This window comes from Haliotis rufescens, unplaced genomic scaffold (assembly GCF_023055435.1).
Source record: "Haliotis rufescens isolate VD_foot unplaced genomic scaffold, xgHalRufe1.0.p SCAF_13, whole genome shotgun sequence".
Lineage (NCBI taxonomy): Eukaryota > Metazoa > Mollusca > Gastropoda > Lepetellida > Haliotidae > Haliotis > Haliotis rufescens.
Genome location: NW_025963813.1, coordinates 11,486,524 through 11,510,159, shown reverse-complemented (window position 1 = coordinate 11,510,159; position 23,636 = coordinate 11,486,524). Strand labels below are relative to the sequence as shown.

At 40.6% G+C, this 23,636-nt stretch overlaps 1 protein-coding gene across 1 annotated transcript in view; it reads right to left on the bottom strand.

Moving 5' to 3' along the window:
* LOC124139089 overlaps positions 1 to 23,636 on the bottom strand; it is a 144,390-nt gene that overhangs the window by 22,061 nt on the left and 98,693 nt on the right. The window contains exons 8-9 of the mRNA XM_048394184.1: positions 17,258 to 17,435; positions 6,584 to 6,702 (exon numbers count right to left, since the gene is read on the bottom strand). Of these exons, the coding sequence (XP_048250141.1) occupies positions 6,584 to 6,702; positions 17,258 to 17,435 (297 nt within the window). The remainder of the gene's footprint in view (positions 1 to 6,583; positions 6,703 to 17,257; positions 17,436 to 23,636) is intronic.

Below are 23,636 nucleotides of genomic sequence, written 5' to 3'. Positions count from 1 at the left end.
GTGAGCACAGGATGCAGGGGCTGGTGTTCAAGTAGTGATCATGTCCACTCTTCACTATTCCAACTCTCACCAAATATTTACTGTATTCGAAGTAATAAGCGTCCCGCTCTAATAAGCGCCCACGGCGATATTTGCTAATATATTGGCTAGTGAACAATCCCAATTAGCACCCCTTCCGATTAATCAATGTACACAACACTTTATATTCGCGTATAATATGCACTCGTTTGTTATATGCACCCTTAATAATGGGCAATTAAACTCTGGAAAAATGTATCTTTGTATATAAACATTTCAGGCTGTCAGCATAAAGCACAAAATTTATCTTTCAACACTGTTTTTTTTCCACCAAAATAATATTCTGATAAGAGCCCCCTATTTCTAATTTTGAGAGCGCCCTGGGCGCTTATTACGTCGAATACGGTACCTCTTTTTTAAATAAATATTAAATATTTCATCATGCTGAATTTTCAGAAAAAAATAAACAGTGGAAAAAAACCTCCCCAAAGTAAGATGAATGACAGATTCAGTTTCAATCGAAACGATAAAATGAGAAACCTCCAGTTAAAACACTCAGCATACGAGCAGCAAGCCATAAGCACGAACAGCTTACAGATTGTGAAACAGGTCTTAAAAGGGGTCAGATTTGGGCGTGGTTGATAGGAGGGGGGGGCAGTTTGGAAGAAATGGGGGAGGGGGGCAAACACGATTGGAATGTGATTGTACCATGAAGGGACATAACGTTGTATTATGAAATCTGACCCCCCAAGCTACACAGTGTAAAGTCTCCCCATGCAGCGTAGCCACAAAATAAACACCACGTCGACATCCAACCCTTGGCTATTCAAGAAAGTTTCTTTGTGGGTTACAGTGAGGCTCCTCTCCACAGGGTAGGGTTTACTGGCATTGGATTTCACAACTTTACAAATGACAAACTCACTGTCAGTGAAACCACAGAGGAAAGTTTTTTTCTCCTGGGATTGAATATAGAAAGCTTATCTGGCGTTCCGGTTTAAAGTTTGTCAAAATTTCATTTCTGAGGACAAAGAATATGTTGTGTCAGGATAATGATCAGATAGATATGCAAACATAGATTACACAAGGCAGATTTATTTTTATGATTATGACTTCCTCCACAACTTCCAATTTTATACCAATAGTGAGTGAGTGAGTTATGTTTAACGCCGTTTTAACAGTATTCCAGTTATATCACGGCGTGTCAGCTTAATGTGGGAGGAGAGCCATGAAGTGATGCAGGTCTCAGACGTTTTCCATTTCGGTGAAACCCACCAGCACGGGTATGGTGCTGACAAACCTAGAAACATAATCGGGGCGAACCGGGATTCAGGTCACCCAAATTAAGGCTTTTTAGGCAATGATCCCACTATTTCAGGATGAAAGTAAACCCTAAATGTGCTTTCAAAAAGAATATCTTTTTAAGGATGGACTGCCAGATTCAAGGCCCTTTCAAGACAATGTGAAACATATGATATCTATTTCAATTCTTTTTTTCACTTATCAAAGTACCAGTGTAGTGGAATGGTTCTAAACAGGCCCTATATGGGACAGACAGACTTTAGACCAGTAGACCAGGTAGATTAGAGGCCTAAGACACTGCAATTTGATGTGTTGACTTATGCCACTTTTTTGTACCAGGATCTGCTAACTGTGGATTCGAATACCAGGTTCCAGGATGATAATGGCCATGAATCGTGGGAATTCAGACTCATGACAAGCCGATCAGGGCTTGCTAAGGGACACAACTCTGCTCACATCACTGCTTACTTAACAGTGGGTGAGTTGGGTTTAACACCGCTTTGAACAGTATTCGAATTATCGCATTGCGTCAGTATAATGTGCGAGGAAAGCCCAAAGTGATGCAGGTCTCAGACATTTTCTTTGGTGAAACCCATGAGCATGGGTATGGTGCAGACAAACCAAGAAATAGAATCAAGCGAACTGGGATTTGAACCAATCATAGGTTTCTGGCTTGTTCAGGGGATGCAACGCAGCTCAGTGAATTGCTATGCCTTAGATAACTGGGCCACCTGTGTCCTCCCCCTTTACAGAAAGCTCAAATGCCATATAATCACACAATCAATGACAAATCTCCCTTGAATAACACGTGTCCCCCATATGCCATCAACATTTAAAAATACCCAACATACATCGCCCATTATGTACATAATTCTACCTCCATTGGAGAAGAAAAGGTGAATTATATTTTTGAGTGAGTGAGTGAGTGAGTTGGGTTTAACGCCGCTTTAAACAGTATTCCAGTTATATCGCGGCGTGTCAGCTTAATGTGGGAGGAAAGCCTGAAGTGATGCAGGTCTCAGACGTTTACCACTTCGGTGAAACCCACGACCACGGGTATGGTGCTGACAAACCTAGAAACATAATCGGGGCGAACCGGGATTCGAACCCACAATCATAGGTTTCTGGCGTGCCCAAGGGACGCAACTCTGCACAGCGAATCGCGGCGCCTTAGACGACTGGGCCACCCGTGCCCCCTCTAACATGCATGAAATGTGTTGGACTAATCTGCGTTTTTGAGAAATTGTGAACATAAATGGATCATTAGCAATAAATTATCGCTGAACAAAAACATCAGTCAAACTTTCTGTGAATGGCCAAATTACAACCTGGATACATCCATGCCTCACTCTCCTTTGCTATTATGTGCGGTGAAGTCAGGTGAATGCTGTCTATTTTATGCTGCATGAAATGTTTACAAAAACTATGTTGTTGCATTGATCTGCATGTGGAACATGTGACATGCATTCTGCACATGTTTTACCAATTATTTGTCATTGTATGCGCACTTAGTTGAAAATAGTGATAGCATAAAATGCAGACCGGAAAATAGATGAAACACATGTTTTGAAATGACAGGAACTTTTTGCTACTGAGGTTCTGTTGTATATATATACCTTAATGTTTTTGGTTAAAGTTGATGGCAAAATTATTCCAAGGCAAATGAGATGTCAAATATATTAATTTTGCTACTTCTGTTGTAAAAATAATAATAAATGTTGTAAAAACTTGCGGGTGATAAGACATATATTACTGCATAAGTTTTGGGTTAATAACAGAATATTCGGGGCAGTCGGGTAGCCTGGTGGTTAAAGCGTTCGCTCATCACGCCGAAGACCCGGGTTCGATTCCCGACATGGGTACAACGCCCATTTCAAAATAGGTTTCTGATGTCCCCTGCATGATATTGCTGGAATATTGCTAAAAGCGGCATAAAACCATACTCACTCACTCACTCACTCACTCACTGTAATGTTTACGCGAACCTCAACAGTTGACAAAAAGTTTGACATAACCCCTGACCAGCTTGTATCTACTTTGAGACAATGATGAAACATTCTAGATCCGTGATGAGATAAGACATGAACACAGAAATTCTGCAGTAACATTGAGATAATGCATGGAGTGAGTGAGTAAGTGAGTATGGTTTTACGCCGCTTTTAGCAATATTCCAGCAATATCACGGCGGGGGACACCAGAAATGGGCTTCACGCGTTGTACCCATGTCGGGAATCGAACCCGGGTCTTCGGCGTGACAAGCGAACGCTTTAACCACTAGGCTACCCGACCGCCCCTGACAACATGTATGAACATTCTCCAGCTGCCTTGACATAATGTATGAACATTCTACAGCTGCCTTGACATAATGTATGAACATTCAACAGCTGCCATGACATAATGTTTGAACATTCTACAGCTGCCTTGACATAAATGTATGAACATTCTACAGCTGCCTTGACATAATGTATGAACATTCTACCGCTACCTTGACATAATGTATGAACATTCTACAGCTGCCTTGACATAATATATGAACATTCTACAGCTGCCTTGACATCATGTATGAACATTCTCCAGCTGCCTTGACATCATGTTTGAACATTCTACAGCTGCCTTGACATAATGTATGAACATTCTACAGCTGCCTTGACATAATGTATGAACATTCCACCGCTGCCTTGACATAATATATGAACATTCTACAGCTGCCTTGACATAATGTATGAACATTCTACAGCTGCCATGACATAATATATGAACATTCTACAGCTGCCATGACATAATGTATGAACATTCTACAGCTGCCATGACATAATGTATGAACATTCTACAGCTGCCATGACATAATGTATGAACATTCAACAGCTACCTTGACATAACATATGAACATTCTACAGCTGCCTTGACATTATGTATGAACATTCTACAGCTTCCTTGACATCATGTATGAACATTCTACAGCTGCCTTGACATAATATATGAACATTCTCCAGCTGCCTTGAAATTATGTATGAAGATTCTACAGCTTCCTTGACATAATGTATGAACATTCAACAGCTGCCTTGATATAATGTATGAACATTCCCCAGCTGCCTTGACATAATGTATGAAGATTCTACAGCTTCCTTGACATAATGTATGAACATTCAACAGCTGCCTTGATATAATGTATGAACATTCCCCAGCTGCCTTGACATAATGTATGAACACTCAACAGCTGCCTTGACATTATGTATGAAAGTTCTACAGCTTCCTTGACATAATGTATGAACATTCAACAGCTGCCTTGACATAATGTATGAACATTCTACAGCTGCCTTGACATAATGTTTGAACATTCTACAGCTGCCATGACATAATCAATGGATTTGACCCACTACTAATGTCATCATGTCCACACAATGTAAATATTTGCTCACACCATCAACCACTGGTTTGTCTGGTCCAGACTCAAGTACATCATTATATCACCCAAGTACTGTTGATTGATTGTTGCTCACACTATAAACCACTGGTTTGAGTCTAACTTGACTCAATTACTCAATAAAATAAAACAATATTCTCTCATACTTTGACTGAAATATATACAACCATCACCAATCACTTACTTGCTGGTTAATCTACTATATTTGACGTAATAAGCGCCCAGGGCGCTCTCAAAATTAGAAATAGGGGGCTCTTATTAGAATATTATTTTGGTGGAAAAAACAGAGTTGAAAGATAAATTTTGTGGTTTATGCTGACGGCCTGACTGTTTATATACGACAGATATATTTTTCCAGAATTTAATTGCCCATAATTAAGGGTGCATATAACACACAAGTGCGTATTATACACGAATAAATACGTCTTGCGTACATTGATCAATCGGAAGGGGTGCTAATTGGGATTGTTCACTTGCCAATATATTAGCAAATATCGCCGATGGCGCTTATTAGAGCGGGGCGTTTATTACGTCAAATACGGTATTGTAGAACTCATATTCAAAGCACATCCCAACACAAGACCAAACAAACATTCAAACACTCCAAAAAAGTGTACATTGTCAAAAACATCCACATGATTACCAAATGTCTGTTTTTTCTCCGACTGCTGGTGTACCTTCTCACTGTGGAACATAAGGTCGTGGTCTTGCATACAACGATGCAGGGGATTTGTTAACTAAACACACCCTGTTGACATATTTGTATTGAGTCATATATAAATGGTGTCTGGTGAAGCTTCCCTGCACCCGAATGTAATCTGATCAAAATCCATCTTATATTTCTGGGACACAGCATGTGCATGTCTAGTCCTCCCAACATAAATGTCAGCTTTAATTGATTCTCTTGTTTATCGTCTCTGTTTAGATATCAGTTTTATCAATGACTGTAGCCTGATCTCTCATAGCTGAATTTATGAATATCGTTATATATTTTTTTCACTTTCAAATGAATGTAGTTTTGCTGCATGAAAGATCTGGTTTGATTCAAGGATTAAAATAGTAATGATACCACTCAAAAGAATTAAAGGATGACACGCTTTTTCCCTATTACTAAATTTAATCTTTCATGCCATGCCGGGGCGGTCGGGTAGCCTAGTGGTTAAAGCGTTCGCTCGTCACGCCGAAGACCCGGGTTCGATTCCCGACATGATATTGCTGGAATATTGCTAAAAGCGGCGTAAAACCATACTCACTCACTAACTCACTCATGCCATGCCCTCGTTTCTTTCATGTTTCCACAGTAAATCTGTCATGACAGATAAACTATAATAAAATGAAAGAACTGGGTGGTCCTTAACTTCTTTTGAGTAATATATAAATAATACATGAGGGTAAACAGGGTTTTATTCAACTGAGTGAGTAAGATAGGAATAAGCTGTGAACTGCCACAACAGGCCACAAAGCCATTAATTTGCTCAGTCAGAATAAGTCCTTGTGGGACATATCTTTCCAATGAAGAAAAAGTACATAAACCTCATAACCTTTTCTTATTAAAAATCCTTCGGTGTTATGTGACACTGTGGTTCCTATGTGCATGGACGCTGCCATTCATATAAGCTCTGTGGGTCTTACCAGTGAAGCTAACAATTACAGAACATCATTCAGGACTTGTACCGTTTGTTATGTAATGACATGTAGATAGGGAAAGGGAATTATCATACATGTTTTTATTTTTCAATAACTACAGAATCGACAGGTTCTTTTCCCAGTTTGGCATTTCTATATTGATCAAACTGAACATGTCACAACAGCCTTGCTGGCCACACCGTCCAAACGAATTACCTTCTCTGAAAGCAGAGTAGTTGATTCTACTCTTGCATTCCACCCACTTGAGTCGGAAGCGCTCATCATACTTGTCAGCTATCCTCTTCCAACCCAGGGCCAGCAAAGGAGCCTCCACTCTGAAACAAAGGCGCCGAGGGTTAGACTGTTTCTGTTGGTGTGGGATTGAAAGGTATCAAGTGTTAGACTGTTTCTGCTGGTGTAGGATTGAAAGGTATCAAGTGCTAGACTGTTTCTGATGATGTAGGATTAAAAGGTATCAAGTACAAAATGTTCCAAATTCATGATACACCCCATCCCACAACACATATTTAGCAGTTGTTAGTTTGAAATTTTGAGAATTAGAATGACCAAACCCTTTTTTCATTTTCAAATGCCCATATGTATTTGTGAATCATACTGTGAATTAGGGGAATTAAAATGTTCATCATTTTCCATTGGTTTAATTGTCATGATTATTTGTTTCAAATAATAAACAAAAGCTGATTTCTAAGTATGCCATCTTTGCACTATGAACATACTTCAAATGTGCCATTAAGATTTGTAAACATACAATCAGCACTAAAATCGAAAGAATTTCAAACCCCGTTCATAAATACTATGTTTCAATTTCCAATTATTAATTCTGAATTCTAGGGTATCACCTCTGTTCAAATCATCAGATTAATATGGTCATGTTAATTTAAAGGTGTCAACAAAATATGTGGATAAATATCGCCAACTACTTTTGATCCTAACTATCACCTTCATCTCAGCAAGGGGCACCAGGAATTAGCTGACAATTAATGAGAGGAAAACTGATAAAAGGAGGAAAAGACGAAGAAGAATCCCGAGCAGTAAACAACCACAACCATCCCACATCACTTCCTCCTGACATGGAGGCTACATCTTCCTGGGCTGGGGTTTTGATTAACTGCTTCGTCAGAGGACGATGACGTGTACAAAATGTGTTCTTTGTAGGAATTGCATGTCATTCTTGCTCAGTTCAGTTACAGCCTTGTGTGTTGGGGGTATAAACGTGCTAGGTTTGAAGGCTGTGTAGAGCCACGGTGAAGTCCTTGGTGTGACATGTACATGAGCTGGAAATGGGAGACGGACATGGGCGGCGATGTCCTGGTGCAGTGTTTCAGAGTTTACATGCTGTGTACTGACATTTTAGGACAAATACTTTTAGGACAGATTGACAGACGGACAGACACACTCACACGCATAAAGTCAGCAAAACTTTCTATCTGGCACACATTTAATTAAACACGCTGATATTCTGACGTACACCACCCACACCCACCGACACACTCACCCATGCGTGCGCACACACACACACAGACACAGACACACCATATAAGTGCAATAATCTTGAACATGACGTTAAACCCCATTCGAGCCTCATCCTCTTCATTGACAACACATGAAAACATAATAGCCTTTGTGTGGCACAAACTGTCAGTTCAGAACATTCAGTGGCTAATATATGACAGCTGTTTAAAAGTTGTATATTTGCACTCAAACACAGACACACACACAGACACAGACACACAGAAACATGCAGAAACACATACAGACACACACACAGACACAGACAAAAAGAAACACGCAGACACACATACAGACACAGACACAGACACAGAAACATGCAGAACCACATACAGACACACACACAGACAGACACACAGAAACACGCAGACACATACAGACACACAGACACAGACACACACACAAACACACATACAGACAGACACACAGAAACATGCAGACACACATACAGACACACACAGACACACAGAGACACAGACACACACACAAACACACATACAGACAGACACACAGAAACATGCAGAAACACATAGACACACACAGACACAGACATACAGAAACACGCAGACACACATACAGACACAGACACACACACAGACACAGACACACATATACACACACACAGACTGACAGTTAAACATTCTGACACAGAAATTCAAAACAGGAAGATTCACATTCAGCCTGACTCATGTGTCAAATGGACACACAGACATATATTTCCTTAAGCTAACAAGACACTAACAGACAACCATACAGACAGACAGCGTTCATCAGAGAGACAAGTCAATACAACAGACATTCAAGCAGACGTGAACAGCCAACACACAAAGACAGCGTTTTCCTCTGTCGTCATGGCTACCACTTGGCCCTCCTTAAACTGTTATCAAACCTAAACACATGCTGCTTAAAACCCTTATCTTAATCCACCCATCTCCCAATGCACAACAGAAATATGGTAAGAGAAGAAACTAGCATTTGAAGACCAGGCTATCAGATCATTAGATCACACTCCTAAAGCTTAAATTCACTTGCTTCGTTACACAGTGGAGACAGCTGGGGATTTGAAGTATTCAAAAATTCATTTCTCCCAAATACAAATATTAGTCAAGGTACTACAACCTCGGAACACCTGACTCAACTTGTTCACTCTAATGTCTAAATAAGGTATTTGCGGCGAGCTGCCCTATAGATGAGGGATTAGGATGAAGGAGGGGAAGGGACTGGAGGGGAGGGGTAGCGTGTCTTCTCCCCCGCACCCCTTCATCAGCCGACCAATGGGAAAATATGCCGCTGACCTATGCTGACCTACATCAAACAAGGTCGGGGTCAACTGAGAACTCACAGTGATGAGGCTCACACTTCATTTGTGGCGTATGTTTACAAAGTAGGAGTATACACCACCTGACAACTTTTTCAACGTTCGCGTCGCAAAGGTAGACGATTCACCTCACGTCTGGACATGGTGGGACCGAAAAGAGGCTGTGTCATCGTGTGATTGGCAACACCGAGGGAATGTGACAGCGGACGAAACTCTTTCATTTCAAAGAAGCCTTTTGAAATAATCCCAACGCCCATCTTTACTTATCTGCATATTCTGTCGGTGACAGTCGCAAAGGTCAGGGGTCGTGAGGCATAATTGTCCGTGCCACGTGAAGAGGAGGAAGATGGAGTAACATCTCCTTATAAACCACATTGAGAATTCCACAAATAAGTCTGTGAATGTTGACACAAGAGATGAATATTCTTGGGTTATTGTGCTCCCAGAGAAAGGGCTTCTAAAAGTATAGAATTATATATTTACAAGGTCCACTGTCTGTGGTTTTCCCCTCAGCTTCAGTGCTTGCTAAAGAAACACTGAAATAATAAGTAGACTGTCACATTCGAGTTTTTAAACAGTCCCACCACCCACCCAACAAAACTCAGGCTGTTTCCTGAGTCATGGAAAACTTTAGAATTCAAATTTTGGAACAGAAAGAGCCTATCCTCTCATCAATTTAAACTAAATTTCTAATGTTTTATAAATGGCTTAACATTCTGTTCACCACATTTGAAAAGAATATGAATATTCTTATTGTTGCAATCCTATAGCACAAGGTCACCCTAATGCTAGCCCTTGATAACTGGTCCACATATCAATATGCTTGTTGACATCTTTATAATCACCCTGACACCCTTTGAAGCTCCATAGTCATAAATTTGTCATGAAATATTTATGATTGATGCTTTATTATGCAAATTTATGATTACTGAAATGCAATTTTGCCAAGAAATACTTAACTTGGGGCTTTGAAAGCTATAACCAAGGTCAAATACATCTAACCCACTTAGAAATTCATTTTGAAGAGTTTGTGTTAATAATTGGAGTTACATGGAGAAGTTTCAGCTCACAATTCTGTGAAAAATAATCATGAAATTTTATCCGATGGAAGTATTTGTTGCCATATTAAAGGTGGTAAGTGACTTGAGTCTGACAAATGTATCTGTCGCCTAGCAAACAGTGCCAGTCGGGTAGCCGAGTGGTTAAAGCGTTCACTCGTCGGGCCGAAGACCCGGGTTCGATTACCGACATGGTTACAATGTGTGAAGCCAATTTCTGGTGTCCCCCGCTGTGATATTGCTGGAATATTGCTAAAAGTGGCATAAACCCTTACTCACTCACTAGCCAACAGGACTACTGTCACAGAATGTCTGACTTAGTTTGTTTCATTTCATTTGTGTCACAGAGTGTCAGCTTCATGTGGGATGAAAGCCAGAAGTGATGCAGGTCTTAGACATTTACCACTTTGGTGAAACCATAGAGCACAGGTATGGTGCTGACAAACCAAGAAACATAATCCAAGTGATTCTAGGATTGGAAGACATGATCATAAGTTTCTTGCACTGCTAAGGGACACAACTCTGCACAGCAACTTGCAATGTGTTTGATGACAGTGCTCCAGTATCCTCTAAAACAAGTGAAACTACATATTTGATAAGAATACATGAATCAGAGTTAGGAAAATATGTTTGTAAATAAATTGATAAACTAAAAACGTTTGATCTGATTTTATAAACAGCAGCAGATCTTGGCAGCCATATTGAATTTTATTAAACATATTTTTCTGGATGATAACAGATAACCTTTTGACACATGTCACATATTGAATGATCTGAATACTGAACAAAACACTGTTGTTCCTTAGCAAAAAACATCATTAATTAATGCTTTCAACTGACTCATTTTCTATATAGACATAGACATGTTAGCAACCACACCATTACAACACTGAAATAATGACAAGACATTGTCAACTCCCTTCCCCATCATCACCATCCATTCATTGTTTCCACTAATGAGATATTTCCATCTTTGATCTATGCTGAATATTATATTACTGTCAATTTGCCTGAGGCTCTGCAAATCTTTCATAAAATCCCTGACTCATTCTTGCTTCGACAAACAACAGTCTAGTACAATAAGTTCCACAGTCCTGGTGACAGTCCAACATTTACCGTATTCAGTCTGTGTTGTGCTCTGATCAAATAACCTCTCAAAATAAAACAATTCCAACTCAAAGAAATCCAGATAAGCAGTGTCTCTGAATAAAATATGTAACCAAAATTCACCATTACATAATCAATTTGGAGTTGCAAATGTGTCTCAATCTCATTAAAATCAGACCTCAGTTCTCGCTACCGCTAAACAAAGATCTGAGGACATCCCATTAGGGGTCACGTCAGAACGACCTTTCATCCGACCAATCAGAGCTTCGCTTACCAGATTATGAAAGTGACAGTCGGAATGTGATTTCTAATCATCCAACCTCGAAAACCTTAACACGGGGTATTCGGAACGATAGTTACGGGTTTAACGACTGAATCCATACAATCTAGACCATCTATTAGCCTTTCCAGAATGTTCTTTTGTTCAGGTTTCAAATTTGTAATCGAGAATTTGTCAAAATATGTTTCGAAGCGTAGTCACCAATTTGAAATTAGTGCCGTAAAGCACGAGAAAGCTGCCTTCTGATTGGTCATTTCATTGGTCGGTCAAAGTTCGCGCAAGGTCGTTCTGACGTGACCCTTGATGGGATGTCCTCAGATCTTTGTTTAGCGGTAGCGAGAACTAAGATCTGATTTTAATGAGATTGAAATATGACTAAGAATCCTGTTTTAGTCATTCATCAGCAAATTCTGATGTCTTACTGCAATATACAAAGGTCATTTGTACAATATACATGTACTGTTTGTTGTTTTTTAATTGTAAATTGATAAGTATGTTATGTATGTAAAGGTGTTAATGTCAGTAATATAGGATTCAACAACAAAAATAACACTGTGATCACCTACTTCTTAAAAATATATCAGATGAGGATCCAGGATTTAGAAAAAGGTGTGTGTGTGAACATATTACCTATGCCACAAGGTGACTTGGCCGAGGGCTCACTTAACATGCAAGGTGTCTGTGAAACCGGGGGATGCACATCCTTGCATCCTAACTCTGGATCTGCCAGTGAGTGAGTGAGTGAGTATGGTTTTACGCCGCTTTTAGCAATATTCCAGCAATATCACGGCGGGGGACACCAGAATTGAGCTTCACACATTGTACCCATGTCGGGAATCGAACCCGGGTCTTCGGCGTGAGAGCGAACGCTTTAACCGCTAGGCTACCCGACCGCCCCGGATCTGCCAGTGTATATTGTTACGAACACATAGCAGTGCTGTGAACTATGAGGACTAGAAATATCCAACAATATTTCTATTTTAAACTGTTTACTGCCGGAACGTCAAACATAATAGACTCCATGATTAACTGGATAATTGCTCCGTCAACCAACTTAATGGCAAAAATCATTTACATAGTAATGAAAAATAAAAATAAATTTGAATTTCTAAAAATATGTTGACCCCTTCACATACTCACACACATAATGAGAATTCTGTAGTTTTATGATAGAAAATGACGGATACATTTTCAATAGGACTCATTTTTCATTGTACTACATAATCTCACTGCTGGCTGCATTTTGACACAAATTCCTCACACTTGATACCCGAGTGCCAATTACATTAGCTACGGTACAGAGGATGTACAATGCATTGCTATAGATGACATTATCTGTGATCAGCCATGCATAGCTGGCTATGTTTCTTTGCCAATGAAAAGCATGAAGCACCTAGTGACAGTAACACATGTTCACACATTCCTGTCTCCCTCTTGCACACTGAACAAATAAACATATTTATCAGATTATGTTGTTAGTTGGATTGAAAAAATATTTATACTGACTTGATCAAATCTGAACATCATTCATAATGGATAAAACAGTATTGATCTTGTGATATATCTTGTTGTTCTCAACAAAGGGGGCTGTTTTACATCGCACTGGTGGAATTGAAATAGATTATTGTCTTTAGCTTTTAAATGTTTGTTGTTTCAGTCAGTAATATGACAGTAGCCTCGAAATAATTAAGTGTTGACCAGACAAAACAGTGATTGAAATTATGAGCAATGTCCATGCCCATGACATTGGGGATATGATGACACACAATCAATCCCTTTATCACTCACACATTGCCTTCCGCACTCACACATTCCCTGCTTCACACACATCAAATTCCCTTCTTATCACACACATCACATTCCCTGCCATGCACACATCACATTCCCTGCCTCACACACATCACATTCCCTGCCATGCACACATCACATTCCCTGCCTCACACACATCACATTCCCTGCCTTGCACACATCACATTCCCTGCCTCACACACATCACATTCCCTGCTTCACACACATCACATTCCCTGCCTCACGCACATCACATTCCCTGCCTCACACACATCACATTCCCTTCTTCTCACACACATCACATTCCCTGCTTCACACACATCACATTCTCTTCTTCTCACACATCACATTCCCTGCCTCACACACATCACATTCCCTTCTTCCCACACACATCACATTCCCTGCCTCACACACATCACATTCCCTGCCTCACACACATCACATTCCCTGCTTCACACACATCATATTCCCTGCCTCACACACATCACATTCCCTGCCTCACACACATCACATTCCCTGTCTCACACACATCACATTCCCTGCCTCACTCACATCACATTCCCTGCCTCACACACATCACATTCCCTGCCTCACTCACATCACATTCCCTGCCTCACTCACATCACATTCCCTGCCTCACTCACATCACATTCCCTTCTTCCCACACACATCATATTCCCTGCCTCACACACATCACATTCCCTGCCTCACTCACATCACATTCCCTGCCTCACACACATCACATTCCCTGCCTCACACACATCACATTCTCTTCTTCTCACACATCATATTCCCTGCCTCACACACATCACATTCCCTTCTTCCCACACACATCATATTCCCTGCCTCACACACATCACATTCCCTGCCTAACACATCACATTCCCTGCCTCACACACATCACATCCCCTTTTTCTCACACACATCACATTCCCTGCCTCACACACATCACATTCCCTGTCTTCCATTCTTCTCACACACATTTCCTATCTACACACATCCCCTTCCTCACACACATTTCCTGTCAACATACATTTCCTGCCTCACACACACCTCAATTTATTTTCAAACTATCACTCTTTCCTTCATTTCTTCTTTCACTCAAACAAAAATCTCCATCTTGACATCAAAATAATAAATATCTTCCCCACATTGATATCTGCCCACTATGCCACCACACAATACAGGTCCTCCACACAACATGACACCCCCACACAGCTACATTCCCCACCCCCTCACTACAGTCCTGGGGGTGACAGGTGACAGCCGACACACAAGGAAGCCTACCACCGCCGCAAATGTAATAAAATAAACAGTCTTACATTGAAGTGACATTATGAGGATGTATAAAGTGCGACCCTCGCAACATAAACCATTACGACTCACTCAGCTGTTGATAATGTACATCAGCCAAGTGAAGCTGAATCCAAGTTAAGCATGTCCGGCTCGTAAACAGCATTGCTGACAAACCGGTTCTACCAACCAAGAAGAAGACTCCTGTCAATATACCTTTCAATGTGGATACATTAGGATTCCTAGTAAGGTCACGTCTCACTGCCTAGGCAGCCTCCTGTCCCCTGACCCATCATCCATCTCCAAAACCTTCTACCCCACCACCTCTACCAAGCACCACCCAACCACCCAACCACCCAACCACTCAACCACCACCTTCTCCAACCTGCCACATTTGCAATTGACTTAGAGAGGATTTTGATATTTTGAACCCCTCCAGAGCTCCAGATAAGCTGCGTATCGGCGTAAAATACGCATCAGAAATGCAGAAATACGCAGTAAAATAAAATCCAAGTGTATCAAATACGCAACGAACATTACAGATATGCTACAGTAATAAAACTTGGGCATATCATCAAAATATTGTGAAGTAACCCTGCGTATTCGATTAGCAAATCAGCAACTTATTTTGAAATTATAAACGGGCATTCCGTCAACCTTGCCAAACTCCACGATGACAGTTACATCATGATCATTTGCCATCACACTTTAAGTATCGTGGTATTTGTGAGTCCTATAAAGCTCTCTAACCCACATGACACCAGTTTGCAGGGACTAGATGAATAGTGTTTTTAAATATTTCACTTAAATACCCACATGTGTAAAAACTAGAGGGTAACAGAAATTTGAATACCCAGATAGAATTACTGATACCCAAAGATTTTAAAATGCATGGATAAAAATACCCACAACACCAATAGCATATCTGGAGCTCTGTAATGGTGTAGGTAGAATGTCCTTGGCCAGAAACACCAGTGATCCCAAGTTTCTCACAGAGAGTTTGATCCCCAGATCAATGTGGTGCAAGCTGAGGGGCATCTACGAGGTGATATGTGACATTCTGTAAAGAGCCTGGTTGTTTGAGTAGGGGCTAGAGCTGGGACGAGTCCAAATTTACTACCCGGGTACCGGACCCCCTATTACTCTACCCTTCCCGGGTACCTACTGCAAGTCTTTAAGAGTATGGAACAAAATGTCTGATTGGTAATTGTTTTAAGCAGCCCTTGTTAAAACTATTTAGATACATGTATCAAACAATCAGATCATGCGTTCACTGAAGTTGACTGAAGCTTTATCTTCAAGCACACATATACAAGTCAAAAGGAATGTGTGCATCGTCAGAAAGAAATGCGAACATTAGCGACTTGAAGTGTAGTCATTTAACAATATATCACTTGACTAACAACGGGTCCGGGTAGTCCTGTGGGTACCCGGGTCCTCCTCAGGACCCACCCGACCCGAGTACCCGAGTTACCCGTCCCAGCCCTAGTAGGGGCTGATATAAAGTCCCCTTGAATACTGTAAATAGTGAAATTAATGCGTATCTGAAAGAATGCGACACCCCCTCCTCTCAAGCATCAGTGGATTTCTATCTAAAGATGTCCTCAGTCAGGTTTAGAATCCTCACCTTAATCCAACCTTACATTAATCCAATCACACACCAAATAACACCGTTTATTAGCGCTGAGTAAAGTACTTCCGCAAAAACAATACATGCGCACTGGCTCGTGTCGGCCTTTGACGCAGTCGCTTAGAACAAACGGTGGCGTCTGTCTGGACTTGCAGGTGTGATCACTGATGACATAAGTGAATAGAACTCTAGTATTCTGAGTATCATAGCAAACACATTAATTGAAACCCTCGAAAGTGAGGCATTATCAGTAACACTGCATTAATGGATGCATGCTGTAGTATACACAAGTGCAGTGATGCTCTCAGCATACTACAGTGTTATACAAAGCAAACATGCTGGAAACAATGCATTAGAACATTTTTATGAGTTTATCAAATTAAAATGCATGTGGGACATTCTTCTACATATTTACGATATTCAAAAAAACATCTTCTGGACATTTTGGACGACAATCCGTCAATGTCTGAGAAAATGAACTGATCATAAACCCTTAAAACATCCAGTAAGCCACAATGTAAAGTGAATGATTATCAATCTGACATTATCACCTGCTATCTTATCAAATGAACCTAGTGATGATAATCAAATCTTTTAGCAAAAAGCAGAGGCATTTTGGGCCAGAAGTGTAAGGCGTTGCCACTCATAAGCCATGACGAACTGGTCAATTTAAGTTATATGCCATGATCGGCTGAGGGCGGGTTCGAAGCCAAGATTCACCCTGATTATGATCATTAGTTTGTCAACATCACACACCATCATCATCATCATCATCAACATATCATCAGCAGCATCATCACATCATCATCAACATATCATCATCATCCACCATCATCATCATCATCATCCACCATCATCATCATTATCATCAGCTACATCTACATACAAGGCAACTCCATTTCCACCGCCGATGTAAAAGCTGGGAGTCATGTTGTTGGCGAGACTGCACGCTGGGAGCTTCGTGGGTTTGCCGCCAGGGGTTTTCTTTCCTCCGCCTCTATGTGGGGGACCGGCCCCATCACTGTTGCTACCACGCCCTTCCCCCCTGCCGGGATCAGAATTACCTGAAAAAGAAACTAAAAATGAGGTTCTGTAGCTCACATTTTGCATCGCAATCCATAATCACAGATCCTCTTCCATGATAAAGCCTCAGCTTGTCCTGAATATGGCCTGGAATAGCTTTGGTTACATGCAAGAGAAAGAAGATCTGGACTAAAACAAGCTTTCTCAGTGTAAAACAGTTTCAAGAGAACCCAGACTGTCTGTAATTTCTAGTTCTGAGTGAATAGCTGTCATTAATGCTACCTTATGAAATGAATTTTCATCTCAGGGCTAAAAGAGAACTTGTATGCCAAGCAAAGGGCTGATAGACATCATGAGCATCGATCCACACAACTGAGATTTGATGACATGCAATCAACCAAGTCACCAAGTTTGAACGCCAAATCCATTTAGTCACCTCTTACAAGGAGCCAAGGTCACTGGGGGCCTGTATTCAAACCCAGAATCCTCATGGGTCTCTTCTGACCTCGAGACACTCAGTGTAATTATTTCTTGAAACAAGCACCATGGGGGCCCAGGTCAGAATGAGTTTCCAGCATCGTCCCGAGGCAACAGAGTTAACTAAATTTAAAAGTTCAGTTTCCACCCTTGCCGAACTAGGCTGGAATTCCTCAATCATAGCGTCACCAGTGGCTATTATGAGTTTTGTCCCTTCTAAGCCTCTCCTATGGACAAAACAGATTCCTCCTCTCGTATCACTTGCATTTGCTTCAAATAAAATATCGGCACCCAGTCAAGACGATCTGATCGATAATCAAGATCTATTTTGTGATAAAACGGGTCTTACATTGCGAAGTGCATCAGATCACGTGAGCATCTTGATTAAAAACATGAAAAGATTTGGAAAATATTGAGTTGGCTGTGCACATGCTTTGCAAATCCTGCAATCGACCGAAATCTGCATTACAGTTTCAATTTCGTTGCATGATTTTGATTGGACGATGCATAGACTCATTAGATCAGATAAAATTTAACTCCATATTACCAGCCTAGTTCGGCAAGGGTGGAAACTGGACTTTTAAAGTCAGTTAACGCCCTTACCTAGGGAAGATGAGTTCCCAGGGGAAACTTAATTGCATTGGGTGGTCACACTTAGAAGTTGTGTGTCATCCTACCCATATGCTGCACATAATTTCAACCACTGGTTTGTCTGTCCAAGACAGTTGGTTGGTTGGTTTGTTGTTTAACGCCGCATTCAGCAATATTCCAGCTATATGACAGCGGTCTGTAAATAACTGAGTCTGGACCAGACAATCCAGTGATTAATATCATGAGCATCGATCCACGCAACTGGGATCGATGACATGCATCAACCAAGTCAGCAAGCCTGACCACCCGATCCCGTTAGTCGCCTTTTACGACAAGCATAGTCGCTTTTTACGGCAAGCATGGGTTGCTGAAGACCTGTTCTACCCCGGAATCTTCACGGGTTCTGTCCAAGACAGGATTATTTACTGATTGATGTGATACAGCTGGAATATTACTGACTGCAGGATCAAACAACAACGACACAAACAAGCTAAATACAAGTATGGTGATGGGGAAAGTGTTGCAACTTTAGTCATTTCATCCCCAACAAGACATAAACAGGCTTATCTAGACTTGCTTCGAGTAGCCTAGAGGCTGATATTTACAGCAAAGTCTACAGAAAATGTCATTGATAATTCCCTAATTTCCCAGTTCATATAACCAGGTAGTGATGTAATTTTAGCTACTTCTAGCTTGGTCAAGGTGAATTGTATTTCATTGATACAATGACCAATAAAGAGGAAGAGCTTTAATGTTTATTTTTTCATTATTGTATTGAATGCAATGTTACGATACCATGTTAAAATACCTATGAAATTAAGAAAATATTAAATCTCAATTTTGCCAAGAAACATCCCCCCCCCCCAAAAAAAAAATTGAGTGAGTGAGTGAGTGAGTGAGTGAGTGAGTGAGTGAGTATGGTTTTACGCCGCTTTTAGCAATATTCCAGCAATATAACGGCGGGGGACACCAGAAATGGGCTTCACACATTGAACCCATGTCGGGAATTGAACCCTGGTCTTCGGCGTGACGAGCGAACGCTTTAACCACCAGGCTACCTGACGGCCCCTGAGTGAGTGAGTGAGTGAGTGAGTGAGTGAGTGAGTGAGTGAGTGTTAACGCCACTTTTAACAGTATTCCAGTTATATCACGCCATGTCAGCTTAATGTGGGAGGAAAGCCCGAAATGATGCAGGTCTCATATGGGTATAGTGCTGACAAACCTTGACTTGGACGAACCAGGATTCGAACCCACAATCATAGGTCTCTAGCATGCCCAAGGGACGCAACTCTGCACACAAACTGCAGGACCTTAGAAGACTGGGCCACTGGGCCCTTTCAATGAAGAAAAACAGGCCTACCTTCTTATAAAGATAGTCGTATGACCTACTACAAGCACTTAGTGATGACAGCTGATGTTTTGTGAGGCTCTGTTTAAAGGTATTTGTTTATGGTTGTCAAACCGACACGCACTTAACACTGCAGTGGTTAGGTCAAGATCAACAGTCTTGATAACACGGATAAACATTGCGAGTATAAAGTACAAGGGTTAAGAATTCTAAACTCCTTTAATATTTCCAAAAATAGCACCTCAAATCCGTTGTATAAGTATTTAGTTTCTTATCTGAGAATTGAATTTACGTCTAAATTCCTACATTTGTGTATACAGATTGTGTATTGTTTTGAAATTGAAAGTAGATGGAAGAAAAAAACAGCTGTTTGATCAAACAGGACCAGTTTCGAAAGAAAAAAAACATCACAAGCTGGTGAAATATTCTATCCTTTAACCATTCTTCACCTATCACTCTTGTTTAAGAATAAGATGAAAAAGTGCCTAACAAGCGAAGTCAGCAAACACATTAGATTTATCGTTGCCTTCACAAGCATGTGCTTTGAGCCATATTGATAACTCAGTATAAAGGACATAACACTAAATCTTCATGAAAAAAAATAACCTCTAAGATCTGATCCAGGTCTTATTTAGGCCAAATCTCAAGGCGTGTTAATCTAATGATAAATGATATCATTAAAAAAAGTTCTTTGCTTGCACTGGGACAATAAACTTTCAATATTTTGTAGGGGCATGGAAGCCCTAGTGGTTTAAGACATTGTTGACAGCGGTGTTGAGATAGTCACTTCACCAAGATCTGCAGATTATGGTCTTCGGTTTGTCAGCACCATAAACTTATTCACTGGTTACCTGAAGTAAATGTCAACAACATACATCTATTAATAGGGTACCTGCAGTGATTTCGTGAAATATTGTTTTCATGTGACAATGAGTGAGTGAGTGAGTGAGTGAGTATGGTTTTACGCCGCTTTTAGCAATATTCCAGCAATATCACGGCGGGGGACACCAGAAAGGGGCTTCACACATTGTACCCATGTCGGGATTTGAACCCGGGTCTTCAGCGTGACGAGCGAACGCTTTAACCACTAGGCTACCCGACCGCCCCTCATGTGACAATGGATTTGGTGGTAGGGCTCAGCGACTTGGTTGAATGCGTGTCTTCTTACCCTGACGGTATGGATTGTTGTTCATACTACTGATCACTGGATTGGTAGATTTGATTATTTACAGATCGCCTTCATAATTGATTGCATATTATAGCTAAAATGGATAGAACTATCATTAAACCGCCTGCATGTTATCAGAAATGAGCGGGCCACTGTAACTTGATAATGCCCTCATATTGCCTGACGACGGGCCATTATCAAGCCAGTTGTTAGGTGACGTCATAGGGTAGGGATAAGTGACGTCACGTTCAATAGTGACGTCATCAGGTTTGTTCTATGACGTTTCCATATTTGTAAAAGTGGGTCAGTGACATTCGTGTTGATTGCTGTACATGTTTCAAAACTGATAATGTTGTTTCATTATATTTGAAAACAAATTCCATCCATTTTAGCTATAATAACGGCAACGCTCTTTTTTAGGGCATTATCATTTGCAGAAGCCCTAGGTGTTAAAAAAAACAACTTTCCCCCCACATTTAGTTGAAATACTGTGATAAATCAGCAACGAGCACCACCAATATATGTATATCAATATGACAAAAGGATTAGACTAAATGTAAATATAGCTACAGATTCATTTTCACAAATAGCAGGTACAGAGTGGTGTTACGACATAAGATCCAGAATAGAGATGTCTTTCTAAAATCTTTATTCCTCACCTGCAGTTCCCACTACATTAACATCGTAATCAAAAGAGGATTGCTTTGTCATTCCTAAACACCATCACCAAATTAAAGGTTGGTTATAATCCAACAAAACAGAATAAATCACTGCTGGCGTAAGAATCACTTCCCTCACAGTTCAATAACCAACATGGAATTCTCATTTCCTTGGAAACCATGAAAACAACCCTACAACGCTGTTGATCTATATTTCAACAAACAAGTTGGAGAATACAGGAGACACACAGACCACCATTAGCTGATAAATACAACCTTCCTTGTCTACCTATCCATGTCAACACATATATCACAATCATATCATGAGACCATTTATTAAACTTGACCGAGATTACACACAACATTCACATTGAAAGACTGTTTGTTCAAGCTGAAGTTAATAGCGATCTTCTTACAAGAATATAATCTTAAACATTGTAATTACCATTGAACCGAGTCGCCACTGTGTGTGATCAACACAGGAGACGATCCAGCTTGATAAAACCCTTAGATTCTTTAGTCAATGCATGAAGTGTGCAAGTTGTATGCTTAGTTGTAACTTAGAGATCACCTACCCGGTTTAGTTGGCATGGAAGCATGAATTGTGACTGTTGTCAAACTTGTACGGCGACGAGAAGTTGTTAAACAATCGAGTAGATTCCTCCCAACCTTCAAGACAGTATGCACAGTATAAACGTCGTCCTGATAGGATATTTTAATATGCGACTCGAGCAGGAGTGTTTATTACTGCATTACTTCATGACAATGTCAGGGTCGTTTCGACTACCATAATCACACATGGGAGTACTTCACGTCGAATTCTCAATTTGATCATGTCAAACTTTTTCACTCGCGTCTTAGATTTGGTTTTATTATTGAATGGGTCTGTGTCGATCCATGTTGCCTTGCAATATCCTCAATACAAAACAACTCACGCAGAACCTGTGGTCAATAATTCATACCGTCCACAAGTTTGTTTATGCAAACAACCAACTCAGTCTATAGCAACAACACGGAAAGCAGGCACAGAGGCATTGTCCAATCACACCAAGTTAAATACTATCCATTCTATGGTTTTGTACTGCCCTGACTGGTGGAATGATAAAGCACTCTGACTGCCGACATGGAAACCTTTCAGACAACTGGTTAGCTTTAATGTACAGATAATGAATTTATGCTGATAAAGTGTTAATCACAATCTCAGTACAGCTAATGGCAAAAGCATGGACCGAAAACCGTATGCGTACAGAGAAGGGATGAATTATTCACTGAAGTTAGTTCTGATTGGCCAGGTAGACAGTGTTGAAAGGAAGGTATTAACAACATTATCCAAAAGAATGGATTAGGCAAGGCAAGACAAGGACCCTTTTTGGACCACTGATTATTTCAAATAAAGTTTCTGAAATCTTTCAAATTTAGTTATGATGATAATGATTATCAAAACCCTTCTTTTTCTTATGAGTGTGTGAGTATGGTTTTACGCTGCTTTTAGCAATATTCCAGCAATATTACCAGAAATGGGCTTCACACATTGTACCCATGTCGGGAATCGAACCCAGGTCTTCGGCGTGACGAGCGAATGCTTTAACCACAAGGCTACCCGACCGCCCCTCTTTTTCTAATGACATGATCATAGATATTTATGCTGTGGGGACTCCAGGTTAGAATAGGACCCAGCACCTGTGTAGGTGGGACAGATGATTTGTGGATTGGATGGTCAGATTCAGGACCTTAACGACTACCTCATATCCCCCGCCAATATGATATGTCCGGTTGTGTGCAATGCATTAGCTCCTGTGAACTATGTTCAGGGGATGATAGAATATGTAACTATATTAGTAATGAGTTGTGTTATTACTTAAACAATAATCAGAGAAGTAAGGGAGTTCTTACTTTACTTAGAGATTAATGAGAGCAGGGGTCACCATGAGGTGTACTGAGAAGTACAGCACCAATCATCTGATGATCTGAGTAGTAGACTGGAGTCTGGAATGCTACA